The sequence below is a fragment of the Dioscorea cayenensis genome, chromosome 19 (assembly GCF_009730915.1).
Source record: "Dioscorea cayenensis subsp. rotundata cultivar TDr96_F1 chromosome 19, TDr96_F1_v2_PseudoChromosome.rev07_lg8_w22 25.fasta, whole genome shotgun sequence".
Lineage (NCBI taxonomy): Eukaryota > Viridiplantae > Streptophyta > Magnoliopsida > Dioscoreales > Dioscoreaceae > Dioscorea > Dioscorea cayenensis.
This window is the reverse complement of record NC_052489.1, coordinates 27716641-27734267: the sequence shown is the minus strand read 5'-3', so window position 1 is coordinate 27734267 and position 17627 is coordinate 27716641. Positions and strand designations below refer to the sequence as shown.

Genomic DNA, 17627 nt, shown 5'->3' with positions numbered 1-17627 from the left:
TAATAGAAGTGACAATTCATATTGGTCAATAGCCACATTACAAGCATTTGGCAACATATGAATAATATAATTAATAAATGGTTGTCTAATAAACAATGAACTCATGAATTTCAAAATCTTTGTTGTATTCCTCAATTGTACATTATATGTTAAGTTTTTGTTTTGTCTTAATTTGGGTAAACACAATTTAAAAATAATTATATAAAGCTCATATCTTTTTAATTAGGGTGCGATAATATTTTTTTCTACCGAGATGTCTTATAAAATAATTTATTTGCAAAATTTTTTCTAACAAATCTTTATTTTCCTTTTCATTTGAAAAAAAGCTTAATTTTGTTTATTTATATATTATTCCAAAGAGTCAAATTTTTCTTTCTTTTAACTGATTGTTATTTAATAAAAATAACCCACAATAGAAATTTGAATGCATATAATAATACTCTTAATTAATTGATATAGTAATGACAAAAAATTTAAAATTTAGAGAAAATGAAGCTTAGAGACTGCAGTGGTCTCAAACAAAGTCTTAATTTCTTGTACACTTCTTTCGAGAGATGGGGAGAGCAGTCCATAATTGAGGAGAGATCTGAAAGTTTCTGAGACCTCAACTGATTAAATGGATGTTGGTAGATAATCCAATAGCCAATCATTGATTAAAGGTTCGATACCACTCTTCCTCATCTCTTATATCTTATATAATTACCTAACTATCTCTCGTTGCTCAGTGATACTCATTTCTATTAACCTTTTTTTAGTTATGTTTTTTTGTTATTATCTCTTATGTATTACATTTCTCCATCTATACCTTCCGTAGATATATTCTTAATACATTTTGCTTGGTTTATCCAATATATTTCGTATATATATAGAGAGAGCCTATGTTTTCTATGTACGTATTTAGCTTTTCAAAATATAGAGACATTTGATAGCACCTGTTAAATCATAATCAAGTTGTTGCTATTTGTAAGGGTGGGGTACATAAAAATTACTATTAATTATTATTACACAATCACTTATTATTGTGTGATATTGTTAACTACTATTGTATACTGTATATAAATAAATAGTGACTGTTAGATTCATATCTAACGATAACTGTAGAACTTACCTAGAATTCAAATCTAGGAGTGTCCCTGCGGTACACTCCCACGTGTGTGTATATTAACAAACAATTCAAATCAAATTGCCAACCAAAAATAAATAAAAGAAAAAATGAAAGCCAACAACCTTCACATCCAAATCTCAAAAACAAGGACATACATACGTGACATTAAATCTGTGCACCTTTTTACTTTTGCTCTAACCCTGTCTCAAACTCCCCCACCAAATCAAATTCAACACTAAATTAATCATCACAATACAACTACTCTTCCATGTTCATCTGACACTCATCATTCATTCATTCTATAATCACCTCACAAAAAAATACAAACATATATATATATATATATATGGAAAGAGAAACAGAAAGAGAAAGAGAAAGAGAAATTTGCATTCCATTACATCAAATAACAAAATTGGCAGCCAAAATGGCCACCTAATCAGCAATGGAAATGCTACTGAAACAAGCACAGAAAACCCCTTCCCAAACCACACCTCCACAAGCAGTGCAGCAAGGACAACAAGGGGGCATTATGGTCTCCCTCCCTCCCTCCCTCCCTCCCTCCCTCCAACCTCCATACATAACAACAAGGGTGTACCCACTCCCTTTACTAATAACAAAGACACTACTAACTACCTCCCTAACTAACTTAACTAACTTAAGAGGACATGTTCATTCTTAAGACAGAGGACTCCTATGAGGAGCTCCCTTTCTCCTATTATTCAGAGACAATACAATGTGAGGGAAAAACCCACCATTCTTCTTCCTCTTCACCACCTCTGAATTTTCCGGCCTCCGGGTAACCGCCTTACCGCCATGACTCGACGCGGAACACTCCTTATACTGCACTGAATCCTGTGTCACAGTGCTTGATATCACATGCCCATCTTCTTCCAAAATGTCTGAGCTATCCATCCTTAGATTCTCAAAATGTGAAAATGCCAATTCTGACTCATTGAACCTGTACAGTATGCTTGACAGATCCTCCCCTTGCAGCACCACATGATCAACCTGCACTAATTGTTTTTAATTAATTGAGAATTTTTTTTGCATTACATGAATTATAAGTAGATATATAAGAGAAATTAATATATATGAACTTTTAATTAACCTTGCAAGATAGAGAACAGAAGTGGAATGGTTCTTGTAGGATTCTATCACAAGTCAAGCAGATATTTCCAGATCCTTTGAATGGCCTGGACTGTGGTCTTGGCTTCAGGAACACCACTTTTGCACTGTTTATAGTGTATGGCTATATATATATATATATTCATGCATAAGTTTAGAATCATATATATATATATATATATTAGTTGATATTATGGAACTTTTTTTTTGAAAATTTGGGTAAGTAATTACCTGAACATGAGAACAGTCAATGAGTTTTTGAAGATCATCCAAGCGAACAACATCGTTGTAGACATATCTCCTCACCTGAAAATGGTGTTTATTATTGATTCATTGGTTATATTCCCAGAATGACCCTGGGGAGAGTGAGTGAGATATATATATATATATATATAATTAGGCAATAATTGGGTTCGTTAGAAGGGGATGGTCAAACATGCAGCTCATCCAAAATTTGACTGAAATGTTTCCAATCAGAGAAGGGGCACGCAGAGGGTTGGGAAAAGACTTTTATGCCCCTTTTATTTCACAGTGTTTGGTCTTGAAGGGTAAAATGGTATAATCAGAGGAGAAAAAATAAAAAATAAAAAAGTTTTCACAGTTTTACTGTTTTAATTGGCCTTTCTCTCAAGGTGCAGGTGGGAAATAGAAAAACAGACTTCAGTATGGACTTCATTTGTGTCTTCAATTCATGAATTAAACTGAGATAATTTTTTTGTTGAAGAGAAATCTTGACTCATGAGAAAGACAAAATTCAAACACAAATTTTAAGCTGTTTTGTTTTCTTTCTTACAAAAATTCAGCTAATTTATATAATTATATATAAAAAATAATAATAACAACAAGAAGAAGAAGGAGAAAAGCAAATGAAAAATTAGGGGAAGTGAAGTCACAATCCAAAGAAATTATGATTGAAAGCAACAGTGAGAGCTAGAGTTGCTATTTTTAGCAAAGCAAGTCGGCTGTAGAGCATCTATGAACAGTATTAGAACTAATCCTACAAAAAAACACTTTAATTAAATCCATAATTCAAAACATTTATGAAAAAAAAAAAGCACACAACACCAGCACCAACAAGAACAAGAATCGTTTGTACTGAAGAGAAAAGAGGAAAAAAATATATATTTAAAAAGAGAAAGGAATTGAAGAAAAAGAAAGAAGGGTAAACCTGGAGAAGAGGATGAGAAGGGTGAGAAGAGACACAGTGTGGACAGATGCTGGTGCAGCAGTAAAGACAGAAGATGTTCTTTTCATTCTTCTTTCTGGTTTCATGAGCTTCACAAGCAACAAAGAAAGGCTCTTCTACAAGTCCACCAAGCCATCCTGGCAACCCACCTCCATCTCTCACCATGCTTTTCTTTTTTTCTTTCACTCTTTTTCTTTATACTTGATAAGATCCTTAGAACAAAGGAATAGAGAAAGAGAAGGAGAAGAAGGGATAGGTGACTGGGTGGCTAAGAGAGCTAAGAGAGAGTAACGAACCTGGAAGACCTATTTATAGAAGGGAAGGGGATTAATTAATGAAGGTGATTAATAAGCATTAAAAAGTATTAATTAGGTGATTAAAGAGTGTTGCTATATTGGGGTTTTTTGTTTGTTTTCTTTGGTTCTTGTTTGTTATTTTGGTTTGGTGGTAGTGTTTATGGCGGGAAGTAAGAAAGAAAGAGAGAGAGAGAGAAAGACACATAACACACACACACATAGAACATAGCATATAGCACAGCAGCAGCAAGAGCACCACCACCACCACCTCTCTCTCTCTTACTCTCTCTCTCCCACCTCCCACTAGTTGTACTTTTTCTGTGGTGATGCTGCTGCTGTTGCTGCAGAGCAAGGAGGGAGTAAAAAAAGAATTTGGAAAAAAATGGGAAATTAGAGGAAGGAGAAAGAGTGGAGGAAAGCCAGGTTCTTTGTTATATGTATACCTCTTTTATGTATTTTTGGTTGTGTTTTCCTTTGTATTTCTTTTGTCTCTTTCCTCTTTCACACTCTCTCTCTCTCTCTCTCTCTCTCTCTCTGCCTCTTTCACTGCTTGCAGTGCAGTTGTTTTGTTTTATACGTGGCTTCTTTCTTTTCTTTTTTGAAATCCCTGATAGTTTTGAAATTCCGGAATTATATAAATATTTTGGAGGAGCATCAAATGAAAGGAAAGTAGGAAATCAGATATTATATATATATATATATATATTTTTTTTTTTCAACTGGAATATCAATTGGGTTTTTGTAAGAAACATCACATCCTATGATTGTGTCACCATGACATGCAACAAATGCATAGTTTACAGCTATAACGGCTGCCAGGATCCTATATCTGCAGCTCCTTTTTGAATAGCTTTTGAGCTTTCTGGGCAGTGTGAGAGACATGAAAGCCCAGAGGGGAGATCACATGCTGGCCTTCCCACCTCCATTGGTCTTGGGGTTGGGGTTCCATCCATCCTCAAGACTCATCAAGCACAAGCACCAGCACAAGCACAACCAACACCGCCTTTTGGGTGTGAATGACACACCACTCACATTCTCCTTTGTACCTTCTTTGAGATTGGACAGGCCAGCTTCATCAGGATCAGCAGGATGCAGTGAATGCACTCTCCCTCCCTCTCTTTTCATTTCACTAACTTGCTGGATTGACCATGGTCAGATCACTCCAAAACACTGAGTTGTATGTTTGACATTGTACCACTATATACCAAGACTAATAATCATCCACACAAACACCAATGATTCATCCAGTTATGTAGTTATCATATAATTCATATTAAAACAGGGGAAAAAGATGTTTTAATGTCAAAAATGACAAAGTTTGTTAACACTAAATCAACAACACTTTATGTTTTGTGCTATGCTTAGCTAGATCCCTGGCCGATGAACAAATACTATCACTCAAGTGATTACCCTGACCTGTTCAAACAAAGAGATTATTGTCAATTATAGATTCTGTGAGACAAATTTCATGTGAGATGTATCAATCAAAATCTTCTGCCTATATCTCGTTATCGTTAGCAGCTCAACCACACATTATACATGGTTCTGGATATTCTACCATTTGTGCATAAGCATGGAATTAATCAATCAAGAAATTATGCATTAGAAAGGGCTTTACCTGTTAAACCTTACTTATAAAGATCTACCATTTTGCCTTTCACTTGTTCAACATCTGCACCGACGACAGTGCCTACTTTCTTACCATTTTGAAAAAAGTGAAGTGTTGGCTGCATAAATGATTAAAAGCTAAAGTCAGCATTGTGTCAACACTTTGTCAAATAAAGTAGATTTCTGGGAGAAAATAAAGTTTTAGTCTGAGAGGTTCAGCCAATTATGTGCATACAAAGTGAAAATAAGTACAGGTTCAGCAAGCAAATTATGCAAGGTCAGATATGTGGTAACTTGAAGAGTACTGGTTCCTCCTTCCAGGCTGGCTTCAATTACTGATGGAAAAGGTGCTAATCAAGCTGAACAACAGGCCATATACGTCTTATATTACACATAATCTATCAAACTTTGCAACCTAACTGAGTCACACAGCATCACTACAGGATCAGCAGATACAATGTCAGGAACTACATCCCAATAACAACCTTTTAGCACTTCCACATTAGAAAGTATTGAAAATGATATCCATGGTCCATTCTAGTGAAGCACCAGTAGCTACACATTTGATGAGAACTTACAAATGAGAAGACCTTGTTGGCAAATCAAGTAAAAACCTGCCACTGTGATGTGCTGCTAAACAATCCATCAAACTACTTCAGAGGGTACTTCAGGCTCAAGCAATGGCATCAGCTAAGCAACACCTAGCTTTCTTAGATTGGAAGACTGTGCATTGCTGATCAACTTTAATTAAAAGATCAAGATTGCTAATGGGGTTTATATTTTTTAAACTATGTTCGCCAACCTTATCAATTCTTCACATTGCTATATTCTGTAACTGAGAATGTTCTTGCAGCAAGATCTATTACGAAAAAAATATTACATGCACACACATCACAGCTGTGACTGAAGTAACAGAGTTCAAAGAGATGCTAGTAAATGAACTATAAATTGTCAGCAGATCAGTATAAGATTCAGATTATTACCACAGAGTAGATCTCAAACTTGCTTAATGTGCTTCCAAGGCCATCCTAAAAAATAAATAAACAAATAAATAACTTAATGTAATCATAATCATTGCACAACGCTTGGAGATACAGTGCAGTAAGATGTATAATGGAGCAAATGAATTCCTGCATAGAGAAATCAACAAAATTGAAGATCACACCAAAAAAAAATGCCAGCAGTGCATCATACATCACACCAAACAATCAGTCATTCAACTTCTTCTATCAATATCAAAAAATTGAATGTAGAGCATAGGGAGATAATAATAACTTAAGATTGATGCAATTTATAAATAGATGATGCAGAAGAGCACGCCCATTGTGATCAACTTTACTATTTTGCTTGCCTGATGGAAACTTTATCTTGATTTGATAATATCATACCGATCAACGACAATTACAGGCCAAAAACTTCCGTGACCATTCTAAGTCTTAAGCACCTACAAAAAAAGGGTCACCTTTCATTTTGATTCAGTGCAGAGCTATTATTGAACACTGCCAACAGTCTGATTCAGAAAAAGATAAAACCTTAAAGGATTACAGTGCAAATAAAATTCCAATCACAAAAAGTATTAAAACACAAAGGGACCAGTTGCACAATTGCACAACCTTAAAGTTCCTTTTCTACAGACACAGTTGTACAGGCCATCAAAGCCATGAGATCATTTACTTTCCTCAAGACCAACCTCTGAATTGCAAGAATCAAACAGCAAGGAACACAAAAATGCAGAATGCTGCTCTAATGCAATATCAATAGAGTTTTCCTTCTTACCAAATCAATGTCGACCTTGAAAACTTGAACATTTGGAAACTCCCTGCTCATCTCCCTCAAGCTTCGGAGAAAGAAATCTACCTGCATAAATAATAACATAAAGGTGAAACCTTTGGAACCAAATTCACATCATTACCAAACCAACAATCAAACAAAGAAAATCAAAAGGTAAACCCTTACAAGGACGACACCAAGACGCAGTGAAGTAAAAGATCGCGTGAGTACCATCATCTGAAAACACACAAACCCTAGAAAACATAAAAGATCAAATCAAACAAAGAAATGCAAATCTATAAGAAGACACAAACCCTGGATTTTCTGGAGCGAAGTGCTGAAGGCTTGTTCAGAGTCGATGACGACGATGTTGGAGGGATACGAGGATGAGGAGAATGGCAACGAAGAGAAGATGAAGGGGTGGCGGAGGAGGGGAGAAGCGAGGGATGGAGAGGAGGGGAGGGGGACAAGGAGAGAAGGGCGAGAATGGAGGAGGGTTGGGGTTTGGGAAGGGTTGAGAAGGCGGCGGAGAGATGATCGGAGGAGAGAGATCCGTCGCGCCATTGTTCGCCGCCGGGAGCTGCTCGTATGCTTCGTTGTTAGCCCAAGGGTTGATAATAATATATTTATTTATTATTAAAATATAAATATATATATTATTTAAAGTCATAAATAGGTAACATTATTTTATTTTAAATAAAATCATTATTTGTTGTCACGCCCCAAACCCAATGCGCTGACAAACGGCCGCATTCTTAGGAGCCGAAACCCGATAGGCATGCAAGGCCTCAAACCTGTCTTAGCATAGAACATAACATCTAATAGCAACATAATATCCAAGATGAAATAAATAGAGGTACTACAAGTTCAAGATACAACATGAAAGCAAATAACAAGTTCGAGGTCTACAAGGTGATAGGAAAACATATAAACAACCTAACAAAGAGGGAAGCCTGACGCTTGGTAACCACAGCTATGCTAGTAACCACAACCTTACTCCTGATCTGAAAAGAGGGAATAAAAACATTCATGAGCTCGACGGCCCAGTAAGTAACCCAAAAACAAAACTTGGATTCAAACCAAGATTCAAGAATTTTATCAAAATAATTTCCAACAAACATAAGTGTGCATAAGCAAATATAATAATTTCAAATAAACATAAGTACGTACAAGCAAGTGTAATCCTTCAACTGTGATTAATCAACACAGTAAGAACAAGCTCCAGAATATATCAATTTCAAAGTATATGTCTCCTAGACTATGGTCCGGACAGAATATCAAAAGTCATTTGTTTATCCTCGGTGACCCGAGCGAGAATATCAGAGGCCGTTATTGTTTCACCGACGGAAAGCGGCGCGAAACTAGTTTCTATTTCAGAATTTCATGTCGACATGGTCAGTGTTTGACCCCCAGTGACAGGGTTATTGCATAGTCAATTCGGAGACTAGAATTTCATAACAAAGTAATTTTAGTATCAAAATAGACTTAATTATTTAAAACTCAGAATATTTCAGAATCTGAATCCCACAAAGCAAAAATTTCCATTAAACCAAAATACTAATATTTGCATAACCAATAGAAATCAGCCATTTCAATTCTAAAGGAACAGTAACCCTTAACCTCATTTTCCAGGATACATGAATAATAAAAAAAATTTAAAATTTAACCAGTCCAATGCCATCCGTAAGTAAAATAATGTAATAAAGATTCAATTCATTCAACAACATTCAAAAGTTCTCTTTCAAACCCTAAAAGAAAAATTAGCTAATGGATAAAATAATTCATTCAGTGGATAAGGAATCAAATCAATAAAAGCTACTAATTTGAAGAAACTAGTCAATTACAAAAATTTAAAACAGAACTCCAATCAAAGCTTTTTAACGTGAATAAACTTAATAACTTAATAGTTTTCTCAAATACTAGATAATTAGATAACAAATGGAAATAATCCACCAATTAACATTAAAAAAAAATGTTTAAATAAATCACCAACAAGATCAAATATGCTATAAATAACATGAGGATTTGAATGAAAGGATAAGAAAAGAATGGATCATCCACAACCCAAAAATTTAGTTAAATTAAACTCATATTTAAACAATACCCAATCATATTAGTAGGAAACTTCTCATAATTAAATTTAAAAGAGAATCTAACGAATGTCATGATTTAAAGTTCTTAGGTAGTCAACAATTGGTCAAACGGTGATTAAAATGAATTTCAAAGAAACCTCTTATCTTACAGTAAACAATTGGCTAATAAAAAGATGATTGATTAACAAGATCAGAAATCAAATAAAACCACATCTAACATGATAAGAAATTGATAAACAAAGGATAAGTAATGAATCAAATAACAACTCATTATATGAATAATTGATGTAATAAAATAAAATTTAACCATTTAAATAATTTAGACAAACCAAAGAAAGCAAAATAATCCAACGAGATAAACTCAACAAAACTTACAAATTTAAAAAGAATTTTTCTAGATAAAAAAATACGTGGTTACTTTACTTGGTATCCGCTAGAATTCGAATCCGAATCAAACACCCAAAAATTAAATCTTCACAGGAGATCCCTATGGCATACAATGACAAGAAGGTTTTAAAAAAAAAAATCCCTCCTCAAGCTATTAGGGTTTCTAATCTTGATTTCTATCCTTAAAAACAAAATCCTAATTCCTACAATCTAACAATAAAAAAAATTCGCACACACCGCATATCCTTTCTCATAAATTCCTTTTTCTCCTTGACGCCAACGAGATGGTGATACGATGGAGAAAAAGTGATCCACTAACTAATGTCTTAAGGCTACGGATCGGTCGTGGGGGAGCGGTGGTGGGCGACGTTTCTCATAGAACGTGGCTAGGGTTTTCAAAATAATACATTTAAAATAACATACAAGACACTCCACGTAAAAAAATAATAATAATAATAATTTAAATAATAATAAAAACGTGGGGTCTACATTTGTTTTGAGACTTTTCCATTTAAAGTTTTTTTTCTTATTTTGGTCATGCAATTTTTTTTTTTTTTTTATTTTTGGTACTTATTTTAATTCGAATGAGATGTTAAAAATAATATATAATCAATTGCTTAGTTTTTTTTTTTAAAACATGTTATTGAATTTTTTATGTTTCTTTGGGTAATATAAAAATCATTATTTATGAAAATATATTTGTTAATCACCATTTACATGCACAAACTTCAAACTAGGCTACACACAACAAATTAATTCATGATGATATCCGGAGGAGAAACGCAACATCATAAAATTGAAAAAAAAAACATTCATTACATATATATATATATTAAACATGGATTGATCTCTTTTAGTAAAAAGATAAAAGTTAAATAAAAAACGAGATTTTTTTATATATAAAAAAAACAGAAAAATCTCCGCTTCTCTACAAATAAAAAAAGTTTATAAAAAAGATATAGATTATACGACAATATATGGTATCTTAGAATTAGGCCAATGCGAATAGGTTTTTTCATTACAATAAAACTAATTTAGCCCGAATTCAAATAAAATTAATTAAGAAAAATATTTTAGAAAAATAAACTATGCATTTTCAATTAATAAAGTAGATTTTTGTTTTTTTTATAATTAGTAAAACTTAAATATAAGTTAATTTGGAGTTGACAACTTTAGTATAATTCACCTATAAAGCATACAAAATCTCATGCGAGAATTCAGAAGTTTGAATCCCAAATATGATAAATAGTATAAATTATGTACTAACATGATCTTTCTTTAACGAAATTGCGTCCACCTCAATTGCCATTAGCCATGTCCCCTTCATGAATGATGTGTTACCCATTCTCATAACATTTCTATTTTATTTTATTTGAATGATAATCATATATTATTATTGAAGTAATTATCATCTCCAAATATATATAGTAACTCTCAATGCCCATGGATAAGCCAATTTCATGCTACAGTGTTGAAGTACAAGTTCCCAATGTTGAAGTACAAATGTACTACATTTAAATTCTTAGTTGACCTATTCATTTTTATTGAGTCTTTATTCAAACATGTAACACAAACTACTCACCAAACTCAACTATTTCAAGTTTTTGGGTTTTTTTTTCTTTAAATATATATTCAATTGGTTGGGAACTGGTCACCAACTTGCCATATTTATGGTATGGATAGAGGACAATTATGTTGACAAAGATCAATCTATCTAATTTTGTAAATATTTTATTTTTCTTCTAAATTAAATTTGAGTGATAAATCTATCAAATACTTTTAAAGTGGTTTGATGTTGCTCAATCTACTCATCCCCCACATCAAGCAACTCTTAGCATTTTTGGATTAAATCTAATAACTTTGTTTTGGATGAAAGAGTTAAGTGGAACACTACTCATTCTCCAAACTCATTTGTCTTGATCAGTTGCAATTAAACAGATAATAAAACAAAAATATATATATTAATATATTTTTTCTAAGTTTTAAACGTAATTACATGTATTATTTAATTAAATTATTTACTTTTAAAAATAAAAAGGATCCAACCGCGTTAAAAGGTATTCCAGCCGCCAAGCGTTCCATTCCCATAATACCCTTCTTCTTCGTGATATTCACCAGAACACCACTGCCATAAAATTCAGTAAAATTTTATTTTTATTATAAAGTTATTGAATAGATATTTTTTAAATTTAAAGAAAAAGCAGATAATCCACGTATAAAAAAAAAATTAAAAAAGGATAAAACAAAATTAAGGCTTTTTATTTTCAATGGTAAATTAATTTGTAAGATATTGAAGGATAAAAACGTAAATTGTGGCTATGGTAAGGGTAAAACGGGTATTAAAAATCCAACCTTTCTTCTATATTTCTGCTCTATTCGTTTGGTTGTCTTCGCAAACCCACGAGTCATGGCCCCGACCGGTCGAGACCTTCAGCTGACATCCATCACCGGCGGCCGGCCACGGCCGGGGACTGCGATCGTAGCCAGGCCGGACGATGTTGATCTGGAGGATGTCCGGCTTCTTGATTCGTATGGTGACGAGGAGGAGGGGTTGGCGAAGGAGGTGAGGAGGATCCAGGTGAAGGTTACTGGGATGACCTGCTCCGCCTGCTCGAACTCCGTCGAGGGGGCGATCATGGCCCTTCGAGGTGTCGAGATGGCGACCGTGTCGCTGCTCCAGAACAAGGCTCATGTTGTCTTTGATCCCCGTCTGCTCAAGGTTGCCAATCTTTTTGCTCTTTTTTTTTTCGCCTTTTGAAATTAGGTTTGTGGGCGGTGAATTATGTTTTATTGAGTTAATTACTTTGAATTGAATGGCTGTCTTTTTAAACTTAATTTATGGGTTCTTGATTGAATTTCGGATGATAAAGTTCAATTTTTTATTGAGTTCTAATGATGCCAGAAGTTGGATTCACGTTTCATGTAATGATTTTGGGCTGATCGTTGGAACTGGTCAGTGATTGTTGGCTGTATTGGCATTAGGTTTTAAAGGTGGAATTATAACTTCATGCCCTTTAATGTTAGCTAGGTATTCCCCCAAGATTGGGTAAAACTCTTGTTAGCACTGACATGAATTTCGTTTCTCAAATGACGCTTTTTGAGGACAAAATCATATCAGACTTTGAACCAAAGAAATATGATCACTTCATATTTCGGACCTATAACTTAATGACAAGTATTTTCCCTCATAGGGTAGTGGAAACGAACTTTTTTTCCTTTATCTAGTTATGTTACTTTGACTTGAAATTGCTGTGAAATAACTTCATGCTACTGAGAGATGGAATTTGTCTGTCTCTTTCTTATTCGGTTCATCTTAGTTGGAAAATTAGTGTCTGAGCATAGCTGACATCTATCCATGACACTTGCGAATGCTCATGTGTCAAGGTAACTGTCTGACATCCCCTCAATGCTGTAACCATAAGTTTTAGGTGCATTTCAATAATTCTTATCTGAGGTAGTTTAGCTTATAATATGTTTCACCTCAGTGCAGACCGCAGATGATTGCTAATATATTAACCTCATATTTTTAATATCACGATATGGTTAAAATGTGATTGATTATTTCAGAAGAGAAATAAAATGCATTGCCATCAATGTTTTTGTAAAAGGTCAAGTTGTCATAACATAGCTGCTAGATCCAGCAAGCTCGGGCTTCATTTGATAGTCAGACAAGACAACGTCAGCTTCTTGCTGGCTATGACAGATTTAGGTGAATGGGTTTTACTTGTTTCACAGCCAATTAGTTATGGACCCTATTTTCTCTTAAAGACAACTGAGTTGATTTATGTGAACAGGCACTCTGTAAAGGTTATAGCAATATTTCAAGGTGTGTAGCTTTGAGAATTTTTCAAGTGTTATTGAGAGAAAAATCTTGTGACTATTCGATTCTTCAAATTATCTATGTAAGTGTATGCTACAGAAATATAATTTTTGATGTTGTTGTCTAGCCTCATTATAATGAACTTAAATTGATATGGCCCTGCATATTTGACCATAATTGGTACTATGGATGCAGTTGACAAGAGGGGAAGAAATTCTCTCTTAGATTGGTGAATTCTAATAATCAATCTCTGTCATATTCTTATTTTCTTTTAGATTCCTTATTGCTGTATATTTGTATGCTTCAGGATGAAGATATAAAGGATGCTATTGAAGATGCGGGGTTTGAAGCTGAGGTCCTCCCAGATTCCAGCACCTCATCTTCAAAATCACAAAAAACCTTGTCTGGGCAATTCAGGATAGGTGGTATGACATGCGCAGCTTGTGTAAACTCTGTTGAAGGTATATTGAGAGCTCTTCCTGGTGTGAAAAGAGCAGTTGTTGCCCTGGCAACATCTTTAGGAGAAGTTGAATATGACCCATCAGTCATTAGTAAAGATGAAATAATTAATGCAATTGAAGATGCTGGGTTTGATGCTGTGTTTTTGCAAAGCAATGAGCAAGACAAAGCTCTGTTAAATGTATCTGGTTTAATGTGTGGAAAAAATTTTCATGTTTTGGAGGATATACTCAAGAATATCAATGGGTTGAAGCAGTTTGAGTTGAGGGATTCCTTATCGGAAGTGGAAACCATCTTTGACCCTGAAGTTGTTGGTTTGAGAGATATAGTTGATGCTATTAAGAGAAGAAGCAATGGAAAACTCATAGCGAGTGTCAGGAATCCATATGCCTGTGGCACTTCAAACGACACAGAACAAGCCTCAAAAATGTTTAGGCTTTTCATTACCAGTTTGCTTATAAGTGTGAGTATGATCTTGGACAATGAAAAATTATCTCCAGTATTTTTTTCTGCTTAATATGCTGTTCATAAGAAAATCCTTATTTTTCTCTAATTTGCTTGTAATTGCAATTGTGATGCAGGTTCCTGTTGTTCTTTTACATATACCTTGTATACACTCTTTCTTCCAAAGGCGGTGGGGGCCATTTTTTTTAAGTGATTTGTTGAAATGTGTATTGGTGAGTTTTGTGCAATTTGGTGTTGGAAAACGATTTTATATAGCAGCTTATAGAGCATTGCGCAATGGGTCGACAAATATGGATGTTTTGGTTGCCCTAGGGACAACTGCTTCTTACTTCTACTCGGTCTGTGCTCTACTGTATGGTGCACTTACTGGATTCCGGTCTCCTTTATTTTTTGAAACGAGTGCAATGTTAATTACATCTGTGTTGCTTGGTAAGTATTTGGAAGTTCTTGCTAAAGGGAAGACATCAGATGCTATTAAGAAGCTAGTAGAGCTTGCCCCTGCGATAGCTCTTTTGCTGGTTAAAGATACTGGTATGCAATGCCATGGTAGCTCTTTCCTCTATAGTGTTTTCTGCTTCTTCGAGGCATGCATAATTTTTATCTTTTGCTAATTGTTACTCCGAAGATATGTGACACTAACTTTGCTTTTTAAATTTCAGAAGGGAAACACACAGTGGAAAGAGAGATAGATGCTTTATTGATTCAGCCAGGTGATGTGTTGAAAGTTCTTCCAGGTACAAAGATCCCATCTGACGGCATGGTTGTTTGGGGCACAAGCTATTCTGATGAAAGCATGGTTACTGGTGAATCTGAACCGATCCCAAAGGGAGTGTCTTCTTTAGTTATCGGAGGTACAATGAATCTTCATGGGGTTCTGCACGTACAAGCCACCAAGGTTGGTTCTAATACAGTTTTGAGCCAGATAATTTCCCTGGTTGAGACAGCCCAAATGTCTAAAGCCCCTATTCAGAAATTCGCAGATTATGTGAGTTTAGATCATACCCAATGACTAGCAATATGGATGCTCGATCATTTCTTTTGTTTCTTTCTCATTTTGATTTCTTTTCCTTGTTAAGGATGAGTAATTTGGAGTATGTATTAATTGCAGGTTGCCAGCATTTTTGTTCCCGCTGTTGTTTTGATGTCATTGATCACATTTTTGGGATGGTAAGTAGTTTCTCACCAACTATTTGAGGTACAACGCCATGATTTGCTGCTAATTGTTTCTTTGTTACATTCTGTAGGTTCCTCTGTGGGTCACTTGGAGCATATCCAGAGGCGTGGCTCTCTGACAGCAGCAACTGTTTTGTTTTCTCCCTCATGTTCTCGATATCGGTTGTGGTTATCGCATGCCCCTGCGCCCTTGGTCTTGCCACTCCAACTGCTGTTATGGTTGCCACTGGTGTTGGTGCTAATCATGGCGTTCTAATAAAGGGTGGTGATGCTTTGGAAAGAGCTCAAAACATTCGTTATGTCATCTTTGATAAAACAGGCACTCTTACTCAGGGAAAAGCATCCGTCACAACAGCCAAAGTCTTCTCTGGAATGGAACTTGGAGATTTCCTCACTTTAGTTGCATCAGCAGAGGTTAGTACAGAGCCTGTAGGCAGTAATTTCAGTTATGATGCATTTGCAACCATTTGAGTTATCACTATTGCATGCAAAACCCATAACAAGCTGACATTCACTATGGTTTTAATGTAATATAGGCTAGCAGTGAACATCCTCTCGCCAAAGCAATCATAGACTATGCATACCACTATCATTTCTTCAGCAAGCTTCCAACAAGCAAAGCCATCGGAAAGCAGAGCAAAGAGGACATCATATCTGAATGGCTTCTTGAGGCCGTGGAATTTTCTGCGTTACCTGGAAGAGGAGTGCAATGCTTGATAAATTGGGAAAAAGGTTTTGGTAAGTCTCAGTTGCAAAACATCTCTGTACATCCGGTCTATACTGTTTACTCAAAACCCAATCTGATTGTCATGTCATGTGATATATTAAACAGGTTGGGAACAGGAAGCTCTTGATGGAAAACAAGGTCTTGATTCCAATGGAAGTTGAAAGCTTCATGGTTGAGTTAGAGCTAAATGCTAAAACTGGTATTCTAGTGGCATATGATGGCATCCTTGCAGGAGTCATAGGAGTGGCTGATCCCTTAAAGAGAGAGGCAGCTGTTGTTGTAGAAGGCCTGAAGAAAATGGGAGTACAACCCCTTATGGTAACTGGTGATAATTGGAGGACAGCAGAAGCAGTTGCAAAAGAGGTATGCTTACAATTCCCACATACCAAAATCCTTTGACTATTTAGAGTCTCACATATTTCCTTATATGGATTGATTCATTAAGGTGGGGATTGAAGACGTGAGAGCTGAGGTAATGCCAGCAGGAAAAGCGGATGTGATACGAGCACTGCAAATGGATGGTAGTGTGGTAGCAATGGTAGGGGACGGCATCAATGATTCACCTGCGCTCGCTGCCGCCGATGTTGGCATGGCCATTGGAGCCGGGACAGATATTGCCATTGAGGCAGCTGACTATGTGTTGATGAAGAACAGTCTCGAGGATGTTATAACGGCTATAGACCTTTCGAGGAAGACCTTTTCACGTATACGTTGGAACTATTTCTTTGCCGTGGCTTATAACCTTGTTGCAATTCCAGTTGCTGCTGGGGTTTTTTTCCCTTTCACCAGGCTCAAGTTGCCTCCTTGGTTAGCTGGGGCTTGCATGGCTCTCTCTTCTGTCAGTGTTGTTTGCTCTTCTTTGCTTTTGAGAAGGTATAAGAAGCCAAGGCTTACCACTATACTAGAAATCATTGTAGAGTAATGACAATAGAGTGCAACTTTTTGTTTGATTGTTTATAGCTGAAAGCATTGTTGTATTTGTATCACTTTTTTTTTTTTTACTAAAGCTGATATTGTGCTGATGAAAATTCACGTGAAATGGAAATAGTCTACTGCCAATTTTTTTTTGTCGTTATATTTATTTATAAGCTCTTAGTAGAACATTTTTTCAAGGGAGAAAACAAGGTCTAATAAGTGGCAGTTTCGTACACAGTAGCACTTGCGAGTGCCACACAACAGCACAGTTGTCATCATTTGTACACATCTGCTTGTACTTGTGACTCACTAATCCGCATAGCCTTGCATCCACACCCTTCATCATCTGCTCTGCAAAAATGCCAGAACTAGGGAAAGTGTTGTTTGTATTGTAAATGTGAAGTATTGAATGAATTCGGTGTAGATAATAAGGTAATAATAACCAAATGCCAAGTGGAAGACCAGCAGGAATAAAGGGAAGTAGGGAGACGCAGCACC

At 35.5% G+C, this 17627-nt stretch overlaps 3 protein-coding genes across 4 annotated transcripts; 1 reads left to right on the top strand and 2 right to left on the bottom strand.

Annotated features, from left to right (window-relative positions):
• Positions 1-1673: 1673 nt before the first annotated feature.
• LOC120283862 lies at positions 1674-4082 on the bottom strand. The gene is made up of 4 exons (XM_039290630.1): positions 3399-4082; positions 2462-2536; positions 2214-2354; positions 1674-2113 (listed from the first exon to the last, which is right to left on the bottom strand). Exons 1-4 carry the CDS (start codon positions 3579-3581, stop codon positions 1781-1783), a joined length of 732 nt encoding a protein of 243 aa, XP_039146564.1. The 5' UTR covers positions 3582-4082; the 3' UTR covers positions 1674-1780.
• Positions 4083-4437: 355 nt separating this feature from the next.
• Positions 4438-7693, bottom strand: LOC120283374 (thioredoxin O1, mitochondrial). 2 transcript variants are annotated; one of them, XM_039290043.1, is made up of 6 exons: positions 7405-7693; positions 7277-7327; positions 7097-7177; positions 6304-6348; positions 5331-5439; positions 4438-5128 (listed from the first exon to the last, which is right to left on the bottom strand). In XM_039290043.1, exons 2-5 carry the CDS (start codon positions 7325-7327, stop codon positions 5341-5343), a joined length of 276 nt encoding a protein of 91 aa, XP_039145977.1. In that variant the 5' UTR covers positions 7405-7693; the 3' UTR covers positions 4438-5128; positions 5331-5340. The 2 variants fall into 2 exon arrangements, with proteins under 2 accessions (XP_039145977.1, XP_039145976.1); XM_039290042.1 differs by lacking the exons at positions 4438-5128; positions 5331-5439; positions 6304-6348 and adding an exon at positions 6363-6764.
• Positions 7694-11963: 4270 nt separating this feature from the next.
• On the top strand, positions 11964-17136 carry LOC120249582 (cation-transporting ATPase HMA5-like). Its single transcript, XM_039258137.1, is given in 10 exon segments — positions 11964-12289; positions 13698-14312; positions 14431-14845; positions 14974-15299; positions 15423-15481; positions 15559-15901; positions 16024-16209; positions 16211-16225; positions 16320-16577; positions 16660-17136. Coding segments are annotated over 10 exon segments (3006 nt in total). The 5' UTR covers positions 11964-11977.
• Positions 17137-17627: the final 491 nt, after the last annotated feature.